Here is a 20,757-nt window from a genome sequence, read left to right as displayed (position 1 = left end):
AAATGCGCTTGCACGTGGTTTCGCGCATGCGCGCCGGTGCGTATTTTCGCGCATGCGCGCCGGCGCACACTAAGCCGGCGCCGTGCCCGGCGACGTTGCCTAGGGCGCCTGGCCGGGTTGGCCCGGCTCTGATCTAAAGTGAAGGGAATAAGACACCAGGTGTGGGAGTGGGCAAGATCAGAATTACGTGGGTGATAGATGTGGTACTGTATGTGGTATTGCATTTGTTAGCTAAACAGAGTGAGGGTAGGCTTCTCTAAATAAGTGCGTTTTAAGAGATCTTTTGAAAGCAAAGAGGTTGGGATAAAGTCAGACAGACCATGGGAGAGAGTTCCAGAGGAGGGGTGCAGCCCTTGCAAAGTCTTGAATGTGAGCATGTGAGGAGGTAATGATAGAAGAGTTGAGTAGCAGGTCAGTAGAGGAGTGTAGTAAGCTGTTGGGTGAGTATATAGAGATGAGTTCAGAGATGTAGGGTGGGGCAGAGTTATGAAGTGCTTTGAATGTCATGGTCATTAATTTGAATTTAATTCTGAAAGGTAGCGGAAGCCAGTGCAGGGATTGACAGAATGGCGAGGCAGAGGAGGAGCGGTTGCTGAGGTGTATGAGCCTCGCAGCAGTGTTCATTATGGACTGGAGAGGTGACAGTCTCTGGCAGGGAAGAACAATTAAAAGAGAGTTACAGTAGTCTAGACGTGATATGACGAGAGAGTGAATAAGAATTTTGGCAGCATCTTGGGTGATAAATGATCGTATTTTGGATATGTACATAAAACCTAACATCATTGAAGGAATTGAAGGCAAAGACTTAACCGAAGCAGTTGGAGTATTTATTGAAATGTTGCAGGGTTGATTTGGTTATTTTGAATTTACCTCTTCATTTTGTAATTGACATTCATTTTCTATGCATTATTTGTTTGACTCCATTGTGCAGAATGTAAATTAAAGAGCCGTGTTTCATCTAAGAAAATAAATCATTCAAAGAACATTGTCTGGTCTGAATTGCTAATACCTATGCACCTTTGGCACATCTGATATAGTCTGATCCCCTAGCCTTTAGATTGTAAGCCCTTGTGAACAGAAAATTCCCCAGGTTAATTCTGCGACCCATGATTGTTATGTTATTTTATAACAAACCTTCCAGGCACTATATAAATACTGTACATGATGAGGTATTTGATAGTGACAAATTACAATATGTGCATGCCTACAGGGCAGACTACATTCAGAATGTAGGTGATAAAGGCCTTGTGTGGAGCAACAGTAGTATAGAAGGATACCCGACTATCTTACCATCCTCGTCTTCCATTGCACCAGGTGGGGCAGAATGCAGAACAGGGCAAGGAAGAGACATCCTGCGGTCAGCAGGGGGTAGAGGAGGAGCTCGTTTTGGAAGAACTGCAGGTCTGGTTGGGAACAGAGCTACAAATGAGCAGATGATTGGAAATATTATTAATGGTGATATAATACACAAAAGCCATGAATATCTTGTAAATTCATGAGTTCTGATGTCATCAGTTATAAACAGTGAGTTCTGATGTCAGTTCTGTCACATGACTCACGGAAACGTGTGTATTATAATAAATAATGGACCCCCAGTTGCAAAATATGAGGATATTAGAAGTTATCTCGGAGTTCCATGACATGAGGAGTTTATTCACTATATAAATGTAATGTTGATTGTTCAACACAAAATATATCCTTTTCCCCTCAGCTCTCAAAACTTATGATGGAACTTCAGCAACATTACAATAAGAAATTGCCCAGCACCCAATAAGAATGAGTGCACTGTGGCTTTAAGGGTAATTGACCTTAAATGAATGTTTAGCGTTATATAAACAATGCTATCATAACAACATTTTTTTTAAAATTAGCTAGTTTTGAAGTCAGAATAGAAGATAAATAGGAGAGGGCCTGAGTAGAATTAGATTTCTATATATATATATTTTTCAGTGATTTCTGTATTTACTATATAGATACCTCTGTATTAGGCTCACCTAAAGCTGCTGCCCGAGGTGCAGGCTCACGGGTGACTTTATGGCAGATACGGCCCTAAAAGAAGTCTGGAAATCAGCAGTCACTCACCTTCATATTTTGCTCCTTGTGGCCAGGGGTTCTGTGGACAGACAAAAATATTTAATTAATTAAGATTCCTGTTTGGAAATAAGAGATACTCCTCAGCTCTGGTAACCCGTTCATGTTTAATTCACGCACTGTGTCCTTAGAACTTATGCAAGGTATACATTTTGCATGTCCCTTTAAGCAGGTGAGAAGCAGGTGCCTTGGTTCCTGATGTTCTCTTCTTCACCTAATAAACTCAAGGTACCACCACAATAGCATAATTTGAGCTGAAACACCACATAAAATAAAGATACAGTATAAAGCATAGTAAGGCACGAAACTTTTAAAAACGAAACAATTAAAACTTAATTGTCCTATTTCTGTTACTCCTCTATTATTCCTCTCTAAGCAAGAAAATAAAAGACAGTTCTAGGCCTACAATTCCCCTAGGGAGGCTCTGAGTTAACAACACCCCTATTTCCTCATCAGGAAGTTATATGTGCTTGGCAACACATACATAGCAGTAACAATCTAATTGTTAAGATTATAGCATCATGTCACACCCTTATTATGCTCATTACTTACCACATTTCACAATAGCCTTACAGGTACACCAGTGACTCACTGATAAAGCAGATACGAATTACAATTATCCAAATTATTATACAATTATCCAAATATCAACTTCAAATGACTCTTTAATGGTCGCCATACACGGGCAAATTAAAGCTGCCGATATTGGTCCTTTAGGGTGTCCTTGTATGGGGTGTTCCGACAAGTCTCCCCGGTTGATATCAGGACAAAAACCTATGAGATATTGATCGGGCAGGTTTGATTTTTCTTGGCAACCGAGGACCACATTGGCTAATTGATGCAGTCTTCCTCCAATCGGCCCCCATTTTTTCTTTGTTGTAATTCAATTGTTTCCGCCTTGGACCGAACAATCCGATTAACCCGATATCACTCTGCCTTTGGTGGGCATATCAGGTTAAGATCTGCTCGTTTGGCAACCTTGTCAAACGAGCGGATCTTATTGTGAATGGCCACCTTTAAGGTGTGCTTAAAGGGAGTCAGTTCATGGCCAAATTCATTCAGCCTGATGCTTCTGTCTCTCCTATATGCCATACCATTAACACCAAAAGCAGAGTGATGTGTTTACCTTTAAAGGGGAGGTAAATAATAATAATAAAAATATAATGTCCAAAACTTTTTCAGGACATGAATACAAAATTAAAGGAGAATTCAACTCTAAACTTAAAAAATCCTACCCTACATATACCCCCTCCCTCCTCCCCCCCAGCCCAAGTGTTACCCCAGGCAAATGCCCCTAATGTTTTAATTAGATTCTGGCATTGGAGTAAAAGGGCGGCATCTTCAGCCGATTCAGTAATCTTCATAATGAAACCGGCGCTTCAGCAATTGCTCCAACTACGCATGAGCCAACATGCTGGTCTCATTCTGAAGATTTCCGAGGGGGAGAAGAAGATGGCTGTGGTGTTTATACAAATGGCCTGTAGATATCACTGTGCCCAGACTTATACTGTGCATACTTCCTGTCAGCTTAAAAGTGAAAGTTACTGTTGTGTAATGCCTGCATGAGCCTGCTAATAAAGCACTGTAATACTCTACTCATCCTCATCTACCCAAATCATAACAAATTGACGACGAGATGGCTCTTCTACCTCTGCAGCAGCCTGCACCTTTTCTTCTAAACCCTGGTGAGCCTACCATACCTTTTACTGCTTGGAATCGTATGTTTGAAAATTACATTATTGTTGCTGACAAAGGAGAGATTTCTGCTGCTAGAAAGAGTGCTTTACTTATTCACTACCTGAGAGCAGAGGGACAGCGTATATTCTATACATTACCATTACCTGATGATACTTATGAAACAGCTCTTACTGCTATAAAGAACTTTTTCGTGCCAAGAGTAAATGTGATTGCTGAAAGATATAAATTCCGCCAACGTGGACAACGTATGGAGAATCCACAGAACAATTTGTAGCAGCTTTGAGAGAGCTGGTTGTTACTTGTGACTTTGGGAATCTATCAGATAAAATGCTAAGATACCAAATAGTGGAAAAAAACAAACTCACCTCGCTTTAGAGAGAGACTGCTCCTAGAGCAGGATTTAACCCTTGCAAAGGCTATTACAGTTGCTAGCCAAATTGAAACAGCAGTGGTAGAGGCTACAACTCTCAGTCAGGGAACTGCTGGGAATGTACAGACTGTGAATTCAACACTGTAGCCTAATAATGCACAGTCACAGGCAAAATACAGTGCTAAGGAAAGGGATTATAAATTTATAAATCAGTGTCAGTACTGCTTCTGCTAACAAGGAACACTCCATTAACCTGATGCTTGATACAGGTTCAGATGTTTCTATACAACCAAAGGATATTTTTGCAAAAGATCCGCATGTTGCACCTGCCCTGAAACTGGTCAGTTACTTAAAGGATCCAATCCCTGTGCTTGGTTGCTTGCCAATGACTGTACAATTTGAATCAACTACTGCAAAATGTGACTTTTACATTGTGAATAAGGGTACTGCTATACTTGGAAGGGATCTCTTTGCTGCATTAAACTTACAATTAGTTGATGGTCTCATTACTACAGCACCAGTGCCTGTCACACAGCCAGTGTCTAAAATTTCACCACAAAGCAACACTTCACTGGGGTGTCCAAAGAACTTTGTACACAAAGTTGAGACCAGATGTAAAACCAGTACGCCAGAAATTGAGGCGATTGCCCTACTCTATAAGGGAGACTGTCTCACAGGAACAAAAGAAACTGGTAGAGCAAGATGTGATTGAAAAATCAGAATCCTCTGAATTGGTTTCACCAATTGTTGTAACAATGAAGAAAACTGGAGGTATTCGATTGTGTGTTGATCTCCGTGAACCTAATAAAGCAGTTGTTATGATCATCCCTTGCCACACATAGAGGAAATATTTTCAGAACTCCGAGGAGCAAAATTCTTTTCTTCTCTGAATCTTCAGAGTGCTTATCATCAAGTATTACTGCATGAGGAAAGCAGAGACCTCACTGCATTTATCACCCATGATGGTTTGTTTCGGTTCAAGCGTGGACTGGCTTCAGCACCGAGTTGTTTTCAAAGACTGATGTCTTCTATACTCCATGGCATACCTGGTGTAGAATGCTACTTGGATGATATAATTGTCTAAGCTCCAACTATGGATCTTCATGATAAGTACCTAGAAAAGGTTCTGAAATGCATTGATTCTGCAGGACTAAAACTGAACCTTTCCAAATGCCACTTCAGACAAACTCAGCTGTCATTTCTGGGTCACATAATCTCACAAGATGGATTACTGCTTGACCCTGACCATGTCAACGCTGTTAAACAAGCACCTCCTCCATCTGATTTCCAGAGCTTATGAACTTTCTTAGGTCTTACTTCATGGTATTCTAACTTTATTCCCAACTATGCTTCAGTTGTGGAGTCACTTAGAGCACTACTACGTGGAACGTTAAGTCTGGTGTGGTCAGAGTCTGCTCAACATAGCTTTGAAATAGCGAAACAGCTAATTGTGAACAGTCCAGTGCTAGCTTTATTTGATCCTGCACTACCCACTATGGTTACTACAGATGCTTCAGACTATGGCGTTGGTGCAGTTCTCACACAGATCCATGCTGATCATACAGAGAAAACTGTTGCAATGCATCCAGAACACTTACAGAGACAGAGCATAAGTATTCCACTGTTGAAAAAGAAGCTCTAGTATGTGTTTGGGCAACAGAAAAATGGAGAACCTAACTATGGGATAGAATATACCTTATGCACTGATCATAGTCCTTTAACTACACTGCTTACAACAAAAGGACTAGGAAGAGATGGAATGCGTATAGCTAGATGGTCAGCACAGCTACTGTATTTCAACTACAAAATGCAATACAAACCAGGTTTGAAAAATGTTACTGCTGATTGTTTGTCACGGTTACCTTTACCTGCAGCTTCTGATACACTAGATGAGGACATAGAAGTTGTAGCATTGACTGATTTACTAACATCTACAGTTACAGCTGCTGATTTTAAGAAAAATTGCCTCACATATCCAATTCAAGTAAAACTATGGGACATTTTACAAAGCAAATGGCCAAATGCTGAGAAGAAACTCAGTCTGATCTTCAACTTTACTACAGGATTAGACACGAACTGTCCTTAGTAAATGGCTATGTTATCCGTGGAGCTCACTGTTTACTGGTACCAGAAACCTTGCGAGAAAAGCTCATACAACTTGCACATGAGATTCATCAAGGAATTGTACGTACAAAACAAAGACTATGAGAACTATACTGTATCTCATATAACATCAGCTACAGTAATAACATTTCTGTCTACAGTCTTCAGCAGAGAAGGTAATCCAAAGGAGTTAATATCAGACAACGGACCACAGTTTGTCTCATATGAGTTTGAATCCTTTCTGAGAGAGAGGAATATTGGGCAAAGAAAATCTTCAGTGTATTACCCACAAGCAAATGGAGAAATCGAGCGATTCAACAGAAGTCTGAAGGAAGCACTACAGACAGCAAATCTTACTGGGAAATCTTGGAAAGTACAACAGAGTTCCTACATAACTACAGAGCAACGCGCCATGCAATGACCCAATCATCTCCAGCTGAATTATTACATGGCAGACAGATGCACACTAAGTTACATGTTGCAGACCTCAAGCTTCCACAAAATGTTGTGCCTACAAAATCGTCTACTGCTGACATTGTCAAACGTCAACAAGCCAAATGCGAGGCTTATACGGACAGAAAACATGGTGCAAGAGAAGTGCACTTTCAGCCTGGATCTTTAGTCAGAATTAAGAAACCAGGAATACTGAAACAAGGACAATCTAAATTTACTACACCAATTTAAGTGAGACGCCAGCGAGGACCATACACGTATGAACTGTCTGATGGTCGCATATGGAATGCAAGTCATCTTGCTCCCGTTAGGAATGACTTTGGAGAAGCTCCATTTGATGACAGACATTTTCCTATTCCTGATGTCAACTGCAATGGGCCTGAAGAAAGTGAACATTCATCGTTGGGAGTCCACATCTTATCTCTGTTAATCCCCAATTAAGACAAAGGGATTTGCCCCAGTTCACAGGCAATCACATACTAAAAATTTGTTATATCAAAAGATATCTATCCCAAGGCTTTTCATTAGTAAAAATATATTATTTAAATAATTATTATCAAAATATATTATCAAAAGTCAAAGGGGATTAACCCTATTTTCTTTATACAATCCCAAAACTGCCTCTGTGGGGCATTCGTATCTTATTCTATGCATCGCATATTGTAAATTCAAGTAATGTTTTAAGTTTAACAATGTTGATTAAATTATTATACAACATATCATATTAATAGTGTATAATTATCAAAAGTAATTTACATCAACCACTTTGCACATATTATTAACCATAAAAGCCATCACTCTTTCACCAATAAAGATATTTCAAATACTTAAAACAGGTTTCTACTCTGTCATGTTCAGATATAGCAGGTAACATCGAACTCATAATTAAGTCCTAAGGGCAAACGCGTTCCCAAATGGAAAATCCAAAACATCTCTCTCCTTTCCAAAAGGCTCAGATGGTCCCCCCCCCTCACTCCTAATCTGACTCCTTCAATTTTCTAGTCGTGCACCCCACATATTGTAACTGGCACTTCAAACATGTGATCAAATAGATCACAAAGGTGGTGTTACACTGATGTATCCTTTAATATCAAATTCCCTCCCTGTCACTGTTGATTTGAATCTCTTAGATACCTTCATATGTTTACAAGTTATACACCTGCGGCTCCCACATCTATAGTTACCTATTGACTAGGCGATAGCATGTCTTTCAGGGTATGAGCACGTTTAGGGATAATACTAATCCCCTGGCTCAATACCCTGAAAAAGTGCTCATCACCATAGAGGATAGGCAGAAATTTTTTTATGATTCTGGAAATTTCGAAAAAAATTTTACTATATCTGGTGGTAAGTGCCACCTTATCTGACCAATTCTGACTTTTGTTTTTTTTTGCACCAGCTTTAAGCAGATCCTTTCTATCACTCCCTTTGGCTCTCTGGAATGCTTTCTGTATAGTTTTTTGCTTATAGCCTCTCTCCAGAAATCTCGACTGCATATCTCGTGCCTGGCACCCAAAATCTCTATTTGTGGAACAATTTCTACGAAGCCTCAGGAATTGTCCAACCGGTATTCCCTCTATTAGCTTTTTAGGATGACAGGACGAGGCATGCAGAAGAGTGTTGCCACTACAGGGTTTGCGAAAAATACTCGTATTTATTACATTGCCTTCTACCAACAGCATTACATCTAAGAATTCTATTTAAGTTTGGGCTAAATTGACTAGTGAACCCCAAATTTAAATCATTCTTGTTGATATCCTTTACAAAACCGTCAAATTCCTTCTGGGTACCCTGCCATATAGATGACCTACTGTGCATATGGCAGGGTACCCAGAAGGAATTTGCCGGAGGGTACGAAACGCGTAAGGTGGGCCATGTGGGGTCAGTATGTATGTAATTTTTAATGTGAATATCAATAAATAATATATTTTTACTAATGAAAAGCCTTGGGATAGATATCTTTTGATATAAAAATTTTTTAGTACCTGAAGAAAGTGAACCTATAAGGCGTACTGAGAGAATCAGAAAACTACCTCCATGGACCCAGGACTATGTGATGTGAATAATGTATATTATTGCTTTAAGATGCATTGTTGTTGTTTATTACATTTGCCCAAATGCTTTCCTACTATAGGGGGAATATGTGGTGTTTATACAAATGGCCTGTAGTTATACTACACTGTGCATACTTCCTGACAGCTTAAAAGTGAAAGTTACTGTTGTGTAATGCCTGCATGAGCCTGCTAATAAAGCACTGTCATACTCTACTCATCCTCGGCTACCCAAAACATAACAATGGTGTCTGTGAACGCCGATGCCTGAATCTGCACAGAGGGGTAAGTAAAACGTTAGGCACATTTGCCCGGGGTAACACTTAGGCTAGGGGGAGGAGGGAGGGGGGTCTATGTAGGGTAGGGTTTTTTAAGTTTAGGGTTGAATTCTCCCTTAACAGAGAGATGAGATGCCATTAAGGGAGGGGTTAGTGTTGGGGCGCAGATGGAAGCGACGACCATACAGTGTAAGGTTTCTGATAAACCCCATAGTTAGTGCAATATAAACACCTTAACCCCTTCCCAAAAATAATAAAATACTTGCCAAGAACCAAATATTCTATACCCCCAATGTATGCCTGTAAGTTAGATTGTAAGCTTTATGGAACCGGGGCCACCGTCCTACTTTGTCAAATGCCACTTGGAACTCTACATGTTAACCCTGTTATGCAGTGGTTGCTGCCCCTGTCTGTAATATTCAAACACTACAAAAATGTACAGTACTGTGTATACAAGTAGTGCAATATAAATAGATATATACATAAATAATAATTGAGCACATGAGTTACACATATCCATAATATAATGGTAAACTATCAAAGAGAAAACTGTTTTAAGCTTGCATAACAGTACCACTTTGTGGTGAAATAAAGGGAGTGCAGCCAGCTGCAGCATACGCCACAGCTCTACAGTAGCATCAAACTCCCTTGTTGGAAGAATTCTATATATCGAAAATTTACTATAATTATATATTATAACAGGTGGTCTTCCTGATGTTCTTCCTTTATAATTCATCTTGAAATTAAACAATATATTCTAAGCAATTGGACACCCAATGGCAACACGATAACCTTAATTCCAAACTGGAGAACAATATGTAAAATCATTTAATAAAACACTAAAAATATATAATAAAGACAAGGAAGTAACCCCGTAGCTACTAGCAGCCATGTAGGGGGATCTTGTTGGTCCTTACTGTGTGTAATATCAGTTGCTTTTTGCAATACAAATTTTACACAGCGAGGACCAAAACTTCCCATATATATTGCTTAGCAGTCCAGTAATTTCTAGTTATGCCTCAGATTAATGACCAATTGCAGCCACTTTATATCATGCTAAAATGTAATTTTAGGGTGAATTGGCATTTTAAATCCATATCAGTAGTTACCTTTTGGCCACGTTCTGGTTTGGGTGGCACTTGAGGTATGGATCCCCCAAAAGTGCGATCTAGGTAGAAAATCCATAAAAGAAAATAACATTATGACATTGTTAGAATGGATTGTCATCATCCCATTATTTGAAAACTATTAGAATTAATGTTTAATTTGCACTGTTCAGTTTACAACAGCTCATTCACCAATGGAGCCCTAATTTCATGAATCATCATTTAGTTCCATTTTACTACCTTCCCTGTTGTTGTACAGTTTGCATTTGTCTTTTTACCCGAATACATTCTATGGTGTTCTTGGGGCGTCCAGATTGGAGGAAGTTCTCTGCTTTGCAAGTCACATGGAGGGGGTTCATACAAGTCTGACTCGTCTTCCTCTATGTCATCAATATCATCATCAGAGTCTTCCTCCACCTAAAGGCAGCATTAGATGTAAATGTAAAATGATTCCAGGCTTGATATATAGGGGTTGGCTATAAAACACAGAGTCAACTTACCTCCTGCACCTCACATCCTGGGAAAAGACAGAGACATGATTTTAGCATTGGGCACAAAATGGCAGTATATTATGCTACTTATATCAGCAAACCTCTCCTCCCCATAACTGCACATTCTCCCACCGAAATATACATCCACATAGTGGCACATTCTGGTATTTAGTTTGTACAGATAGATCAATCACCAGCGGACTAGATATATGCAGCGGGTTCTTTAAAAAACAAGAATAATTTGTCTGTTTTGTTGCCTTTTACATGCATCCTAATGAGTTACTGAGCATCTAACCCTTAATGAGAAATACTGTTTCTGAATTGTACCTCCAGGGCCCTTTAATCTGAGGTTCTCCATCTGTTGTTGAACTACACTCTCCAGCATCTCCCGACTTTCTTTCAGATAAAGAATGGGGTTTGATAATGTAGTTGGCAATGGTGTTGTCTTAAATGGTTTGCTTGGGGGTAGAGGGGGTAGACGAGACCTGAAAGGAATTAAAAAAATTCAATTGTAAGGCTTTTACATTCAACACTCCAGTGTGTAATGTTGCCAGAGCCAAGGCACCAGTCTGGGCAAAGTGTTTACAAATACAAACCATCGCTATTGACACAGACTATTATCCACATTAATACAGGCACCATCTCAATTCATTATGCCTGTTTTCCACACAGCTACTATAGGCACAACCTCTCCCTACTATACCTGCACAACCTCTCCCTACTATACCTGCTACTATAGGCACCATCTCTCCCTACTATCCCATAGTCACAGTTCCTTCCGAGATGCTAATATCCCACTGCTACTATAGGCACCATCTCTACCTACTATACCTGATATCCCACAGCCACACTCCCTTCCCAAAGACTATTATCCCAGTTACTATAGGCACCCTCTCTCCCTACTATACCTGCTATCCCACAGTCACAGTCCCTTCCCAGAGACTATTATCCCACTATTACTATAGACACCATATCTCCCTACTATACCTGCTATCTCACAGTCATAGTCCATTCCCAAAGACTATTATCCCAGTTACTATAGGCACCCTCTCTCCCTACTATACCTGCTATCCCACAGCCACAGTCCCTTCCCAGAGACTATTATCCACTGTTACTATAGACACCATCTCTCCCTACTATACCTGTTATCCCACAGTCACACTCCCTTCCCAGAGACTATTATCCCACTGTTACTATAGGCACCATCTCTCCCTACTATACCTGCTATCCCACAGTCACAGTCCCTTCCCAAAGACTATTATCCCAGTTACTATAGGTACCATCTCTCCCTACTATACCTACTATCCCACAGCCATATCCTCTTCCCAGAAGCTACTATAACCACTCCACTATACAGCAATTAACCCCCTACCTATTTATGGAATAAAATAATGAAATATTTATGATACTCACAAGTTTTTGCCATTTCCAAATGTGCTCTAGAAAGGAGAAGTAGAGATCCATTACCATACTATATAAATTCCACATACTCTACCAAATGCATACTCTGTGGCAGGAGTTATGGACGCCTTACCTGTAAAACACTGAGATTAACTGGTTTTCATGCATTTAGGTTTATATTTGTCTGCTCTAAGTTCCTGTTACATGCCTTTTTTTATATTATTAAAAGCAGTATTGTGGCACTTCATTTCTAGGCAAGAAAAAAGCAGTTTGGTCCTGCTTCTGCAGATTTGCACATAAATTGCACAAATGAGGATATCCTTGCAGTTAGAGTAACACTACATCATGCATTGACATACACCTCCTGTATTTGGATTACCGTTCTCAGCAGCCCCAGTTTTTTGCAGTCAGACTGCTACCAGATTCAAGATTATACCCCATGAGCAAGGCGCATCTCCAAAATGTACTGCTGCCCCCAGTTGCATATTCATACATCCATGTGACTTTGCACTTATATCCAAAGAGAAGTCCATTGTCTCACCTTGTCCTCCATGTCACTCTGGCACTGGTTGACGGTGTAACATTGGCTTTGTATGGTTATGCGAGAGTTCCTGTCTGTTTCATAGTTATAGGTCTGCTTGTAGGCCTCGGAGTCTTTATGCATGTCTGAAGGTGTATAGATATAATGTGGATATATCTGTATCATTCCCAGGTACTAGGCTGTCGCTTTGCCTTTGTTTGTGTTTTTAAACAGCTGGCCAAATATATCCCCCTGAATTTGCTTGCTATTTGCATATACCAGTAGAAGCAAAAGGGAAGCAGCAGGTACAAATAGACAATGCTTCTTTGTGTGATCTTTAATCAGTTTGCTTAGCATTTCCCTTTATACCTACAACATGCATAAGTATAACAAATGCAGAGGTAGTGTTTTCCATTAATAATAACAAAACATATTTTATATTTATGCAGTGCCAAAACCAAGTGATGTGTGAAGAAAAAATAAATGGTTTCAGTATCCCTTTAATTGAGATGTTGAGTCACCTTGTCCAGCATTCATTGTCAAATTTTATACAATTAGTATAACATTCAAACAAAAAAAATTTAACAATTCATTATATGTCAAATTTCTCTTTTTTTTCAGGCTGTAGACAGCTTCTTTGGGCACCAGTATTTTGTTTCACTCCAATCCATCGCATGCATGAAATCAAATGGAAAAGTTTGCTCCAGGTGGAGTAACACACAGCAACTATACAGTAGATTTTTGCATTTTGCAAACAGGCCACCGGGAAGTGCTGCCTAGAGTTGGAAATCTTACTACCACTGCTAATCCTACTAGAAGACACGAAGGGAGCCACACGGGCCGCAGAACTGTGTTGCTACTTTTTATTACACATCATGTTTCGGATCACATGAACTATTTCTCCAATGTCCATGTGAACTGGAACATGTTGTGTAATAAAAAGTAGCAGCACAATTCTGCAGTCTGTGTGGCACCTTTTCGCGTAATTGATGCATCCCCTGGTCTTTGCGGAGGAGAGCCCATTAAGAAATTAATGATAGGAATGCCCTGGAGAGATTCCACAATTTGCTGCTGATCCTACTGATGTCTGCTGCCAACACCAGACCTTAACATCCTTAAACTAAAGTTGCTGGGGGAAGGGTGCAGATTGCCACCCTTGCCTTTAAAATACTTTTGTGTTCGCTTTGAGGATGTTCACACACCTGCACAATGAGAAAAATGGTGCAGAAACAAGCAAAGTACTGAATAATGGATAGGATAGTCATATCTTCTGGGGAAAAAATAGCTCTTCTGCATTTTGTAAGGGTGGCCATACACGGGCAGGTTAAAGCTTCTGATATAGGTCCTTTAGAATAGATCAATTCAGCAGCTTATCTGTCTGTGAGTGGGCTTCCGACGGGTCCCACCGATCAACATCAGGCCAAAAAACGGCCAGATATTGATCAGGCAGGTTTGATTTTTCCTGCGATCCAGGAGCGCATTAGATAGTTGATGCGGTCCTACGACCCTTTTGCGCCCATTCACTTTGTTGTAATTCGATTGTTCGGCTCTGGGGTTCGGAATAAGCTGATATCTCCCAGATGTTAGTGGGCATATTGAGTTGAGATCTGCTTGTTTGGTGACCTCCCCAAACAGCAGATCTTATCATGTTTGGCTCTTTATATCTGAGAGTAGGTGAGTGAGGGTGTTGTTTGATCCAAAAAAAAGAAACCCGCCAACCTGCCACACTTACTATATGGTGCCTAAATAATTAATGTGAGGCACTATATTGGCTATATTAAATATATACTTTATTAATGGCTGTGGCCTGTGGTATAGACGTAAAGGGCAGGGCTATGAGCGGAAATTGTTTCAAGCACTTTTATGGAGTCACGTAAATAAACCCATATGGGGTATAGAAACCATTGAAATTTAAGGAAAAGTGCCAAGTACAAGTGGGCAGGGTACAGAGTGTTATTGGTAATGAGTGGTGTGAGGGGGCTGTAAAGCTGGGATTAAGTGGAGAGTTACATAACTCAACATCTGAAAACTGCACAAAGGAGCAAATTTGTGGACCTGTCACCCAGACACAAATCTGCATAAAAAAAGTCCTTTTCAAATTAAACATGAAATCCAATTTCTATTTTTTATTAAAGCATTCGTAGCTGTTGTAAGCTTATTTAAAAATCTCAACTGTCAATCAAATATTGTCTGTCACTCCTCTATGTCAGTGGCATAGAGGCGGGGCAGACAATTACTTTCACTTTCCATTCAGCACTTCCTACATGTCACTGCTCTCCCCACATTCCCATGTTCTCTTTACCATTTAATTGTGTAGCCAGGACATGGGGATGGACATCAGGTCCCCTATTCTGGTGCACAAACAAGATTCTGAGATGATACAAGACTTGTCTTAATAACAGTGTCCACAAAATGGCTCCTGCCTGCTTGCTATAATTATGAATTCCCAGACTGAAGGAAACAAGATTCAAATAATTTATATCATCTAACTAAAATTCATTTTGCTTGACTAATGTGATAAAATAGGATTTTGAATAATTATTTTGGGTGACGGGTCCCCATTAACTGCCACACATAGGGGCATATTTATCAAGGGTTGAATTTCGAATTGAAAAAAACGTCAAAAAGACCAACCAAAATTAAGTTGAAGTTTTTTTTTGGTCGAATCGGTCCGTTTTCAATCGAATAGGTCCGTATTTGGCCTTATTCGAATCGTACGAATCAAAGGAATACCGCATTTGATTTGACGTTTTTCCCCCAAAAAGCTTTGATTTCTCAAAGTCAACCTATTGACTCCAAATAGGTTCTAGAAGTCTGGGGCATGGCACGAGTGCTAACCTTTCCTAAGTGCTAAAATTTCACAAATGCTTAGAAATGACAGTTAAACAAGACAGTTCCATGGAACTAACTCCTATCTCTTCTCATTCCTACAGGTAATTCTGCTATATCCATACACTGCCATATCCATATACTGCAACTGTTTATTCTGGTAATTCTGCTATATCCATACACTGCCATATCCATATACTGCAACTGTTTATTCTGGTAATTCTGCTATATCCATACACTGCCATATCCATATACTGCAACTGTTTATTCTGGTAATTCTGCTATATCCATACACTGCCATATCCATATATTGCAACTGTTTATTCTGGTAATTCTGCTATATCCATACACTGCCATATCCATATACTGCAACTGTTTATTCTGGTAATTCTGCTATATCCATACACTGCCATATCCATATACTGCAACTGTTTATTCTGCTACATATAAATTCAGACCCAGTATTGGGGATGGCACTCGTGTCTGGGGCATGGCACGAGTGCTAAAATTTCACAAGTGCTTAGAAATGACAGTTAAACAAGACAGTTGGACAAGGCATTGACAAGGCAAAAGGAACCGGATTCCCCTGCAATCAACAGCGAACCATCTGGGATAAGAAGAAAACAGATTTGCTTGTACCTGCTAGTTTGTTACTTCTTACTCCAAACATGCTTTATCCTGCATTTCTCCTCCTTTCACTCTCATGCTTCACAAAACATTTTTCACTACCTCCTCCATCAAATCCCAGTTCTATACAAATCTCAGCCTCTCTACTCTCCTCTCCTTCCCTCTCCACACATGAAGTTTATAAAGTACTCTGTTTAGCTATTCCACAAAACTCCTCCTTTTCATACAAACCAAGGACTTATAAATCCCACTCTCACTTAGTCTATCTTTCCTTTCTATTGCTGGCAGCTGGGGACATTTCCCCAAACCCTGGCCCTTACCCCATCCCAGTTATATCACGACCACGAGCTCCTTCTCTCCGGAGCAAATTCAATCAGTACAGAACACTTACTCCTATACCCAAAAACCCAGTTAATCTTTCATGTGCTCTCTGGAATGCCAGATCTGTTTGCAACAAACTCACCGCTATACACGACGATTTCATTGCAAATTCCTTTAACCTACTTGCGCTTACTGAAACCTGGCTCTCTCCTACTGACACTGCCTCACCTGCTGCCCTGTCCTATGGGGGCCTACACCTTACTCATACTCCTAGACCTGGTAACAGACCTGGAGGTGGGGTATGTTTGCTTCTCTCTCCCCGCTGTACTTTTAAAGTTCTTCCACCTGTTCCCTCTTTACCATTCTCCTCATTTGAGGCTCACTGCATTAGGCTCTTTTCTCCTGTTTCACTCTGCATTGCTGTTATATATCGACCACCAGGACCAACTGCACAATTTCTGGACAACTTTGCAGCCTGGCTTCCTTACTTTCTTTCATCTAACATCCCATCCATCATATTAGGTGACTTTAATATACCCGTTAACAACATTAACAACTCTTCTGTCTCTAAACTTCTTTCACTAACCTCCTCCCTAGGCTTATCTTTGTGCTCAGACTCCCCCTCTCACTCCAATGGTAATGCTCTGGATCTCATATTTACCAGACTCTGTTCAACCTCCAATTTTACTAACTCCCCATTTCCCCTCTCTGATCACAATATGCTCACATTTCAACTCTCACTAACTCCCTCCTCACCCCCTGCTATTCCCCAAACACGTACTTACCGTGACTTGCAAGCTGTAGACGTGTCACATCTCTCTTCTTCCTTTGACTCTCTTCACTCTAATATCTCAGCCATCTCATGTCCTAATGTGGCTACCTCTGTCTACTATAGTACTCTCACCACTGCCCTAAATGAGCTTGCTCCTATAAAAACGAAACGTTCTCGACCCAAACCACTTCAACCTTGGCATACTGCTCATACAAAAGCGCTCCAAAGACACTCACGTGCACTTGAGCGTCGCTGGCGCAAATCCCGTTCAGAATCAGACTTTTGGAGCTACAAATCCGCCCTGCGCTCCTTTAACACCAGCCTCTTCCAAGCCAAACAAACATACTTTACTTCACTCATTAACTCCCTTTCTAAAAAACCAGCACAACTTTTCTCCACCTTTAACACTCTCCTTTCCCCTTCTCCACCCCCTCCATGCACATCTGTCTCTGCTCAAGATATTGCTGAGCACTTCAAAAACAAAATTGACACTATCAGAAGGGACATTACACTACTCAACCCCCCTAGACTTCCACCACCCTCCCTGCACACTGCCCAGTCTCTCCTGTGCTCCTTCACCCCTGTCACTGATGAGGAAGTCTCAAAGCTTCTGGCCTCTTCTCACCTTACCACCTGCCCGCTTGATCCAATTCCCTCGAAACTTCTCTGCAATATCAATCCTTGTCTAATCAAACCCTTAACTCACCTATTTAATCTTTCGCTCTCAACTGGACTGTTTCCTTCTCAACTAAAACATGCTCTTGTCACCCCCATTCTGAAAAAACCCTCTCTTGATCCCTCCAATCTTGACAACCTCCGACCTATCTCTCTGCTACCTTTCATCTCTAAACTACTTGAGCGCCTAGTCTACAACCGACTTACCTCATTCCTCTCTGACAATAACCTGCTGGACCCCCTACAATCTGGTTTTAAGCCACAACACTCCACGGAAACTGCCCTGACTCGACTAACTAATGACCTTTTAACCGCTAAAGCCAACAATCATTTCTCACTACTAATACTGCTTGACCTCTCAGCCGCATTTGACACTGTGGATCACCCTCTCCTCCTCCAGTCCCTCCAGTCGCTTGGCCTTCGTGACACAGCCCTGTCCTGGTTCTCTTCTTACATCACCAATCGTTCCTTCAGTGTCTCCTACAATGGAGTATCATCTTCTCCCCTACCTCTTTCTGTTGGAGTTCCTCAAGGCTCTGTCCTGGGACCATTACTATTCTCCCTCTATACTTCCTCCCTTGGCAAATTAATAAATTCGTATGGTTTCCACTACCACCTCTATGCTGACGATACTCAAATCTATCTCTCATCTCCTGATCTCAACCCAGAACTCCTAACTCGCGTCTCCTCCTGCCTGTCCGCTATCTCTACCTGGATGTCGCAACGCTACCTTAAATTAAACCTCTCTAAAACTGAAATGGTTCTCTTTCCTCTAAGAAACACCAGTAGCATCCCCGAAGTATCCATCATAGTTAACAATTCCACTATCACCCCCTCTCCCCAGGCCCGGTGCCTTGGGGTTATCCTAGATTCTGCCCTGTCATTCACTCCTCATATCCAGTCACTTATTAAATCATGTCACTTCCACCTAAGGAACATATCCAAAATACGATCATTTATCACCCAAGACGCTGCCAAAATTCTTATTCACTCTCTCATCATATCGCGTCTAGACTACTGTAACTCTCTTTTAATTGGCCTCCCCCTCCAGAGACTGTCACCTCTCCAGTCCATAATGAACACTGCTGCGAGGCTCATACACCTCAGCAACCGCTCATCCTCTGCCTCGCCATTCTGTCAATCCCTGCACTGGCTTCCGTTACCTTTCAGAATCAAATTCAAATTAATGACACTGACTTTCAAAGCACTTCACAACTCTGCTCCGCCCTACATCTCTGAACTCATCTCTATATACTCACCCACTCGCTTACTTCGCTCCTCTACTGACCTGCTACTCAACTCTTCTCTCATTACCTCCTCACATGCTCGCATTCAAGACTTTGGAAGGGCTGCACCCCTCCTCTGGAACGCTCTCCCACGATCTGTCCGACTTTCTCCCAACCTTTCTGCTTTCAAAAAAATCTCTGAAAACGCACTTCTTTCGAGAAGCCTACCCTCACTCTGCTTAACTACCAAACACAACACCACATACAACACCACATTTCTCACCCACTTACTTCGATCTTGCCCACTCCCACACCTTGTGTATTACTCCCTTCCCTTTAGACTGTATGCCTATGCATAGGGCCTTCCTCACCTCTTTGTACCTGTATTGATTGTGATGTTTGTAACTCCATATATTCTATGTATGTAATTCATGTGATGTAGTTGTATAATCACAGTTACTTTACAGTGCTACACAATATGTTGGCGCTATATAAATACATGTTAATAATAATAATAATAATAGGAGGTCCCCCATAGGCTAAAACAGCAATCATATAATGAGAAATTCATATAAAGAGTTCCATTCATGAATGTGCTAATTGTTTATTCCACAAATCTATGTCAGTGGGAATGACACAAAGGCTTGGGATTTGATATCCAATATTAGAGCAGAGACGGCAGGCCGATTAGTGGCCATTTAACAAGGTCATATTTGGAGAAGAGGCTCTGGTATTTGGGGCAACAAGGAAAAACAAAAGTATTTCAGTTCCCCAACACATGTATAAACTGTGAGCAGAACAAATACATGATTTATACATAATAAACTAATCCACTGCTGCCTGCACCCTGCAATGTCAGTGATCAGAGAAAACACTCAGTGACTTCATGTTGGCCGAGCATTGAGAGCTGAGGCCTGAGTCTAGGGCTACAGGCACGGCTCACAACCACCACAAAAGAACTATTCTCTTTCCCATAATAAAGGTACGAGCTGCGAGCAAAACAATAAAAATTACAAGAATAAGTGACCAGATGCTGCAAACGTCACGCTGCTGCTACTGACACCACCTCAATCCCTCACTGAAAAGTTACTACGAGCAGAGTCAATGCGCTTATATAGGCTTAATAGACGTCTCGCGAGATGAGAATTGTGACGTCAGGTTTGTCTGTCCGGAAGGAATGAAGTAGCTGCAAGTTAACGGCGCTGCGAGACTTTTAAACAGTGACCCGGAACTGGCGGCTGTGCTGAGGAAAGCGGGTTATTGGCGGTAAATGTTGCACAGGTACATAGGGCATGAGGGGACAGGAACATATATGGAGGAAAGGTTCGATAAAAGGATACAGATAGGGGTAACATTGGCAGGGGGGGTAGTAATTAGAGGGGGGGAGTAGTAATTAGAGGGGGGAGTAGTGAATGGAGGGGGGAGTAGTGATTGGGGTGGAAGTGGAGAAAGGTATTGTGAGGTAGGGAGGGATTTGGAGGCAAGGAAGTAAAGGAAAGTGCTTGGGCAGATGGAGGGGAGGATGGAGAAAGGAAATTGGATGATCAATTGGGAAAAGGCTAATAGAGGAGGTGTGGCATTGTGTAGATAAAGGGGGGAGGTAGAGAAGTTTATAGGAGGAAAGGGAGATTGTGTGTAACTGATAGTGGAGATTGGTATTTGAAAGTGGGGGAACTGGATAGAGAATGGAATGGGAAATTGAGAAGGTTTGGTGATGTTTGAAAAAGCATAATTGGCAGTAGTGG

At 41.1% G+C, this 20,757-nt stretch overlaps 1 protein-coding gene across 1 annotated transcript in view; it reads right to left on the bottom strand.

The window, feature by feature from the left end:
- The window catches only part of sh2d6.L (SH2 domain containing 6 L homeolog), a 28,058-nt gene extending 14,697 nt beyond the window's left edge, over positions 1–13,361 (bottom strand). Inside the window, exons 1-8 of the mRNA XM_018253443.2 lie at positions 12,584–13,361; positions 12,055–12,080; positions 10,969–11,126; positions 10,651–10,667; positions 10,429–10,567; positions 10,154–10,212; positions 2,083–2,113; positions 1,291–1,419 (exon numbers count right to left, since the gene is read on the bottom strand). Coding sequence (XP_018108932.1) covers positions 1,291–1,419; positions 2,083–2,113; positions 10,154–10,212; positions 10,429–10,567; positions 10,651–10,667; positions 10,969–11,126; positions 12,055–12,080; positions 12,584–12,748 — 724 coding nt within the window. The 5' untranslated portion in view covers positions 12,749–13,361. The remainder of the gene's footprint in view (positions 1–1,290; positions 1,420–2,082; positions 2,114–10,153; positions 10,213–10,428; positions 10,568–10,650; positions 10,668–10,968; positions 11,127–12,054; positions 12,081–12,583) is intronic.
- Between the last annotated feature and the right edge of the window lie 7,396 nt (positions 13,362–20,757).

This window comes from Xenopus laevis, chromosome 3L (assembly GCF_017654675.1).
Source record: "Xenopus laevis strain J_2021 chromosome 3L, Xenopus_laevis_v10.1, whole genome shotgun sequence".
NCBI classification, from domain to species: Eukaryota; Metazoa; Chordata; class Amphibia; order Anura; family Pipidae; genus Xenopus; species Xenopus laevis.
The sequence above is the reverse complement of the archived record's forward strand: the minus strand, read 5'-3'. Positions and strand labels throughout refer to the sequence as shown.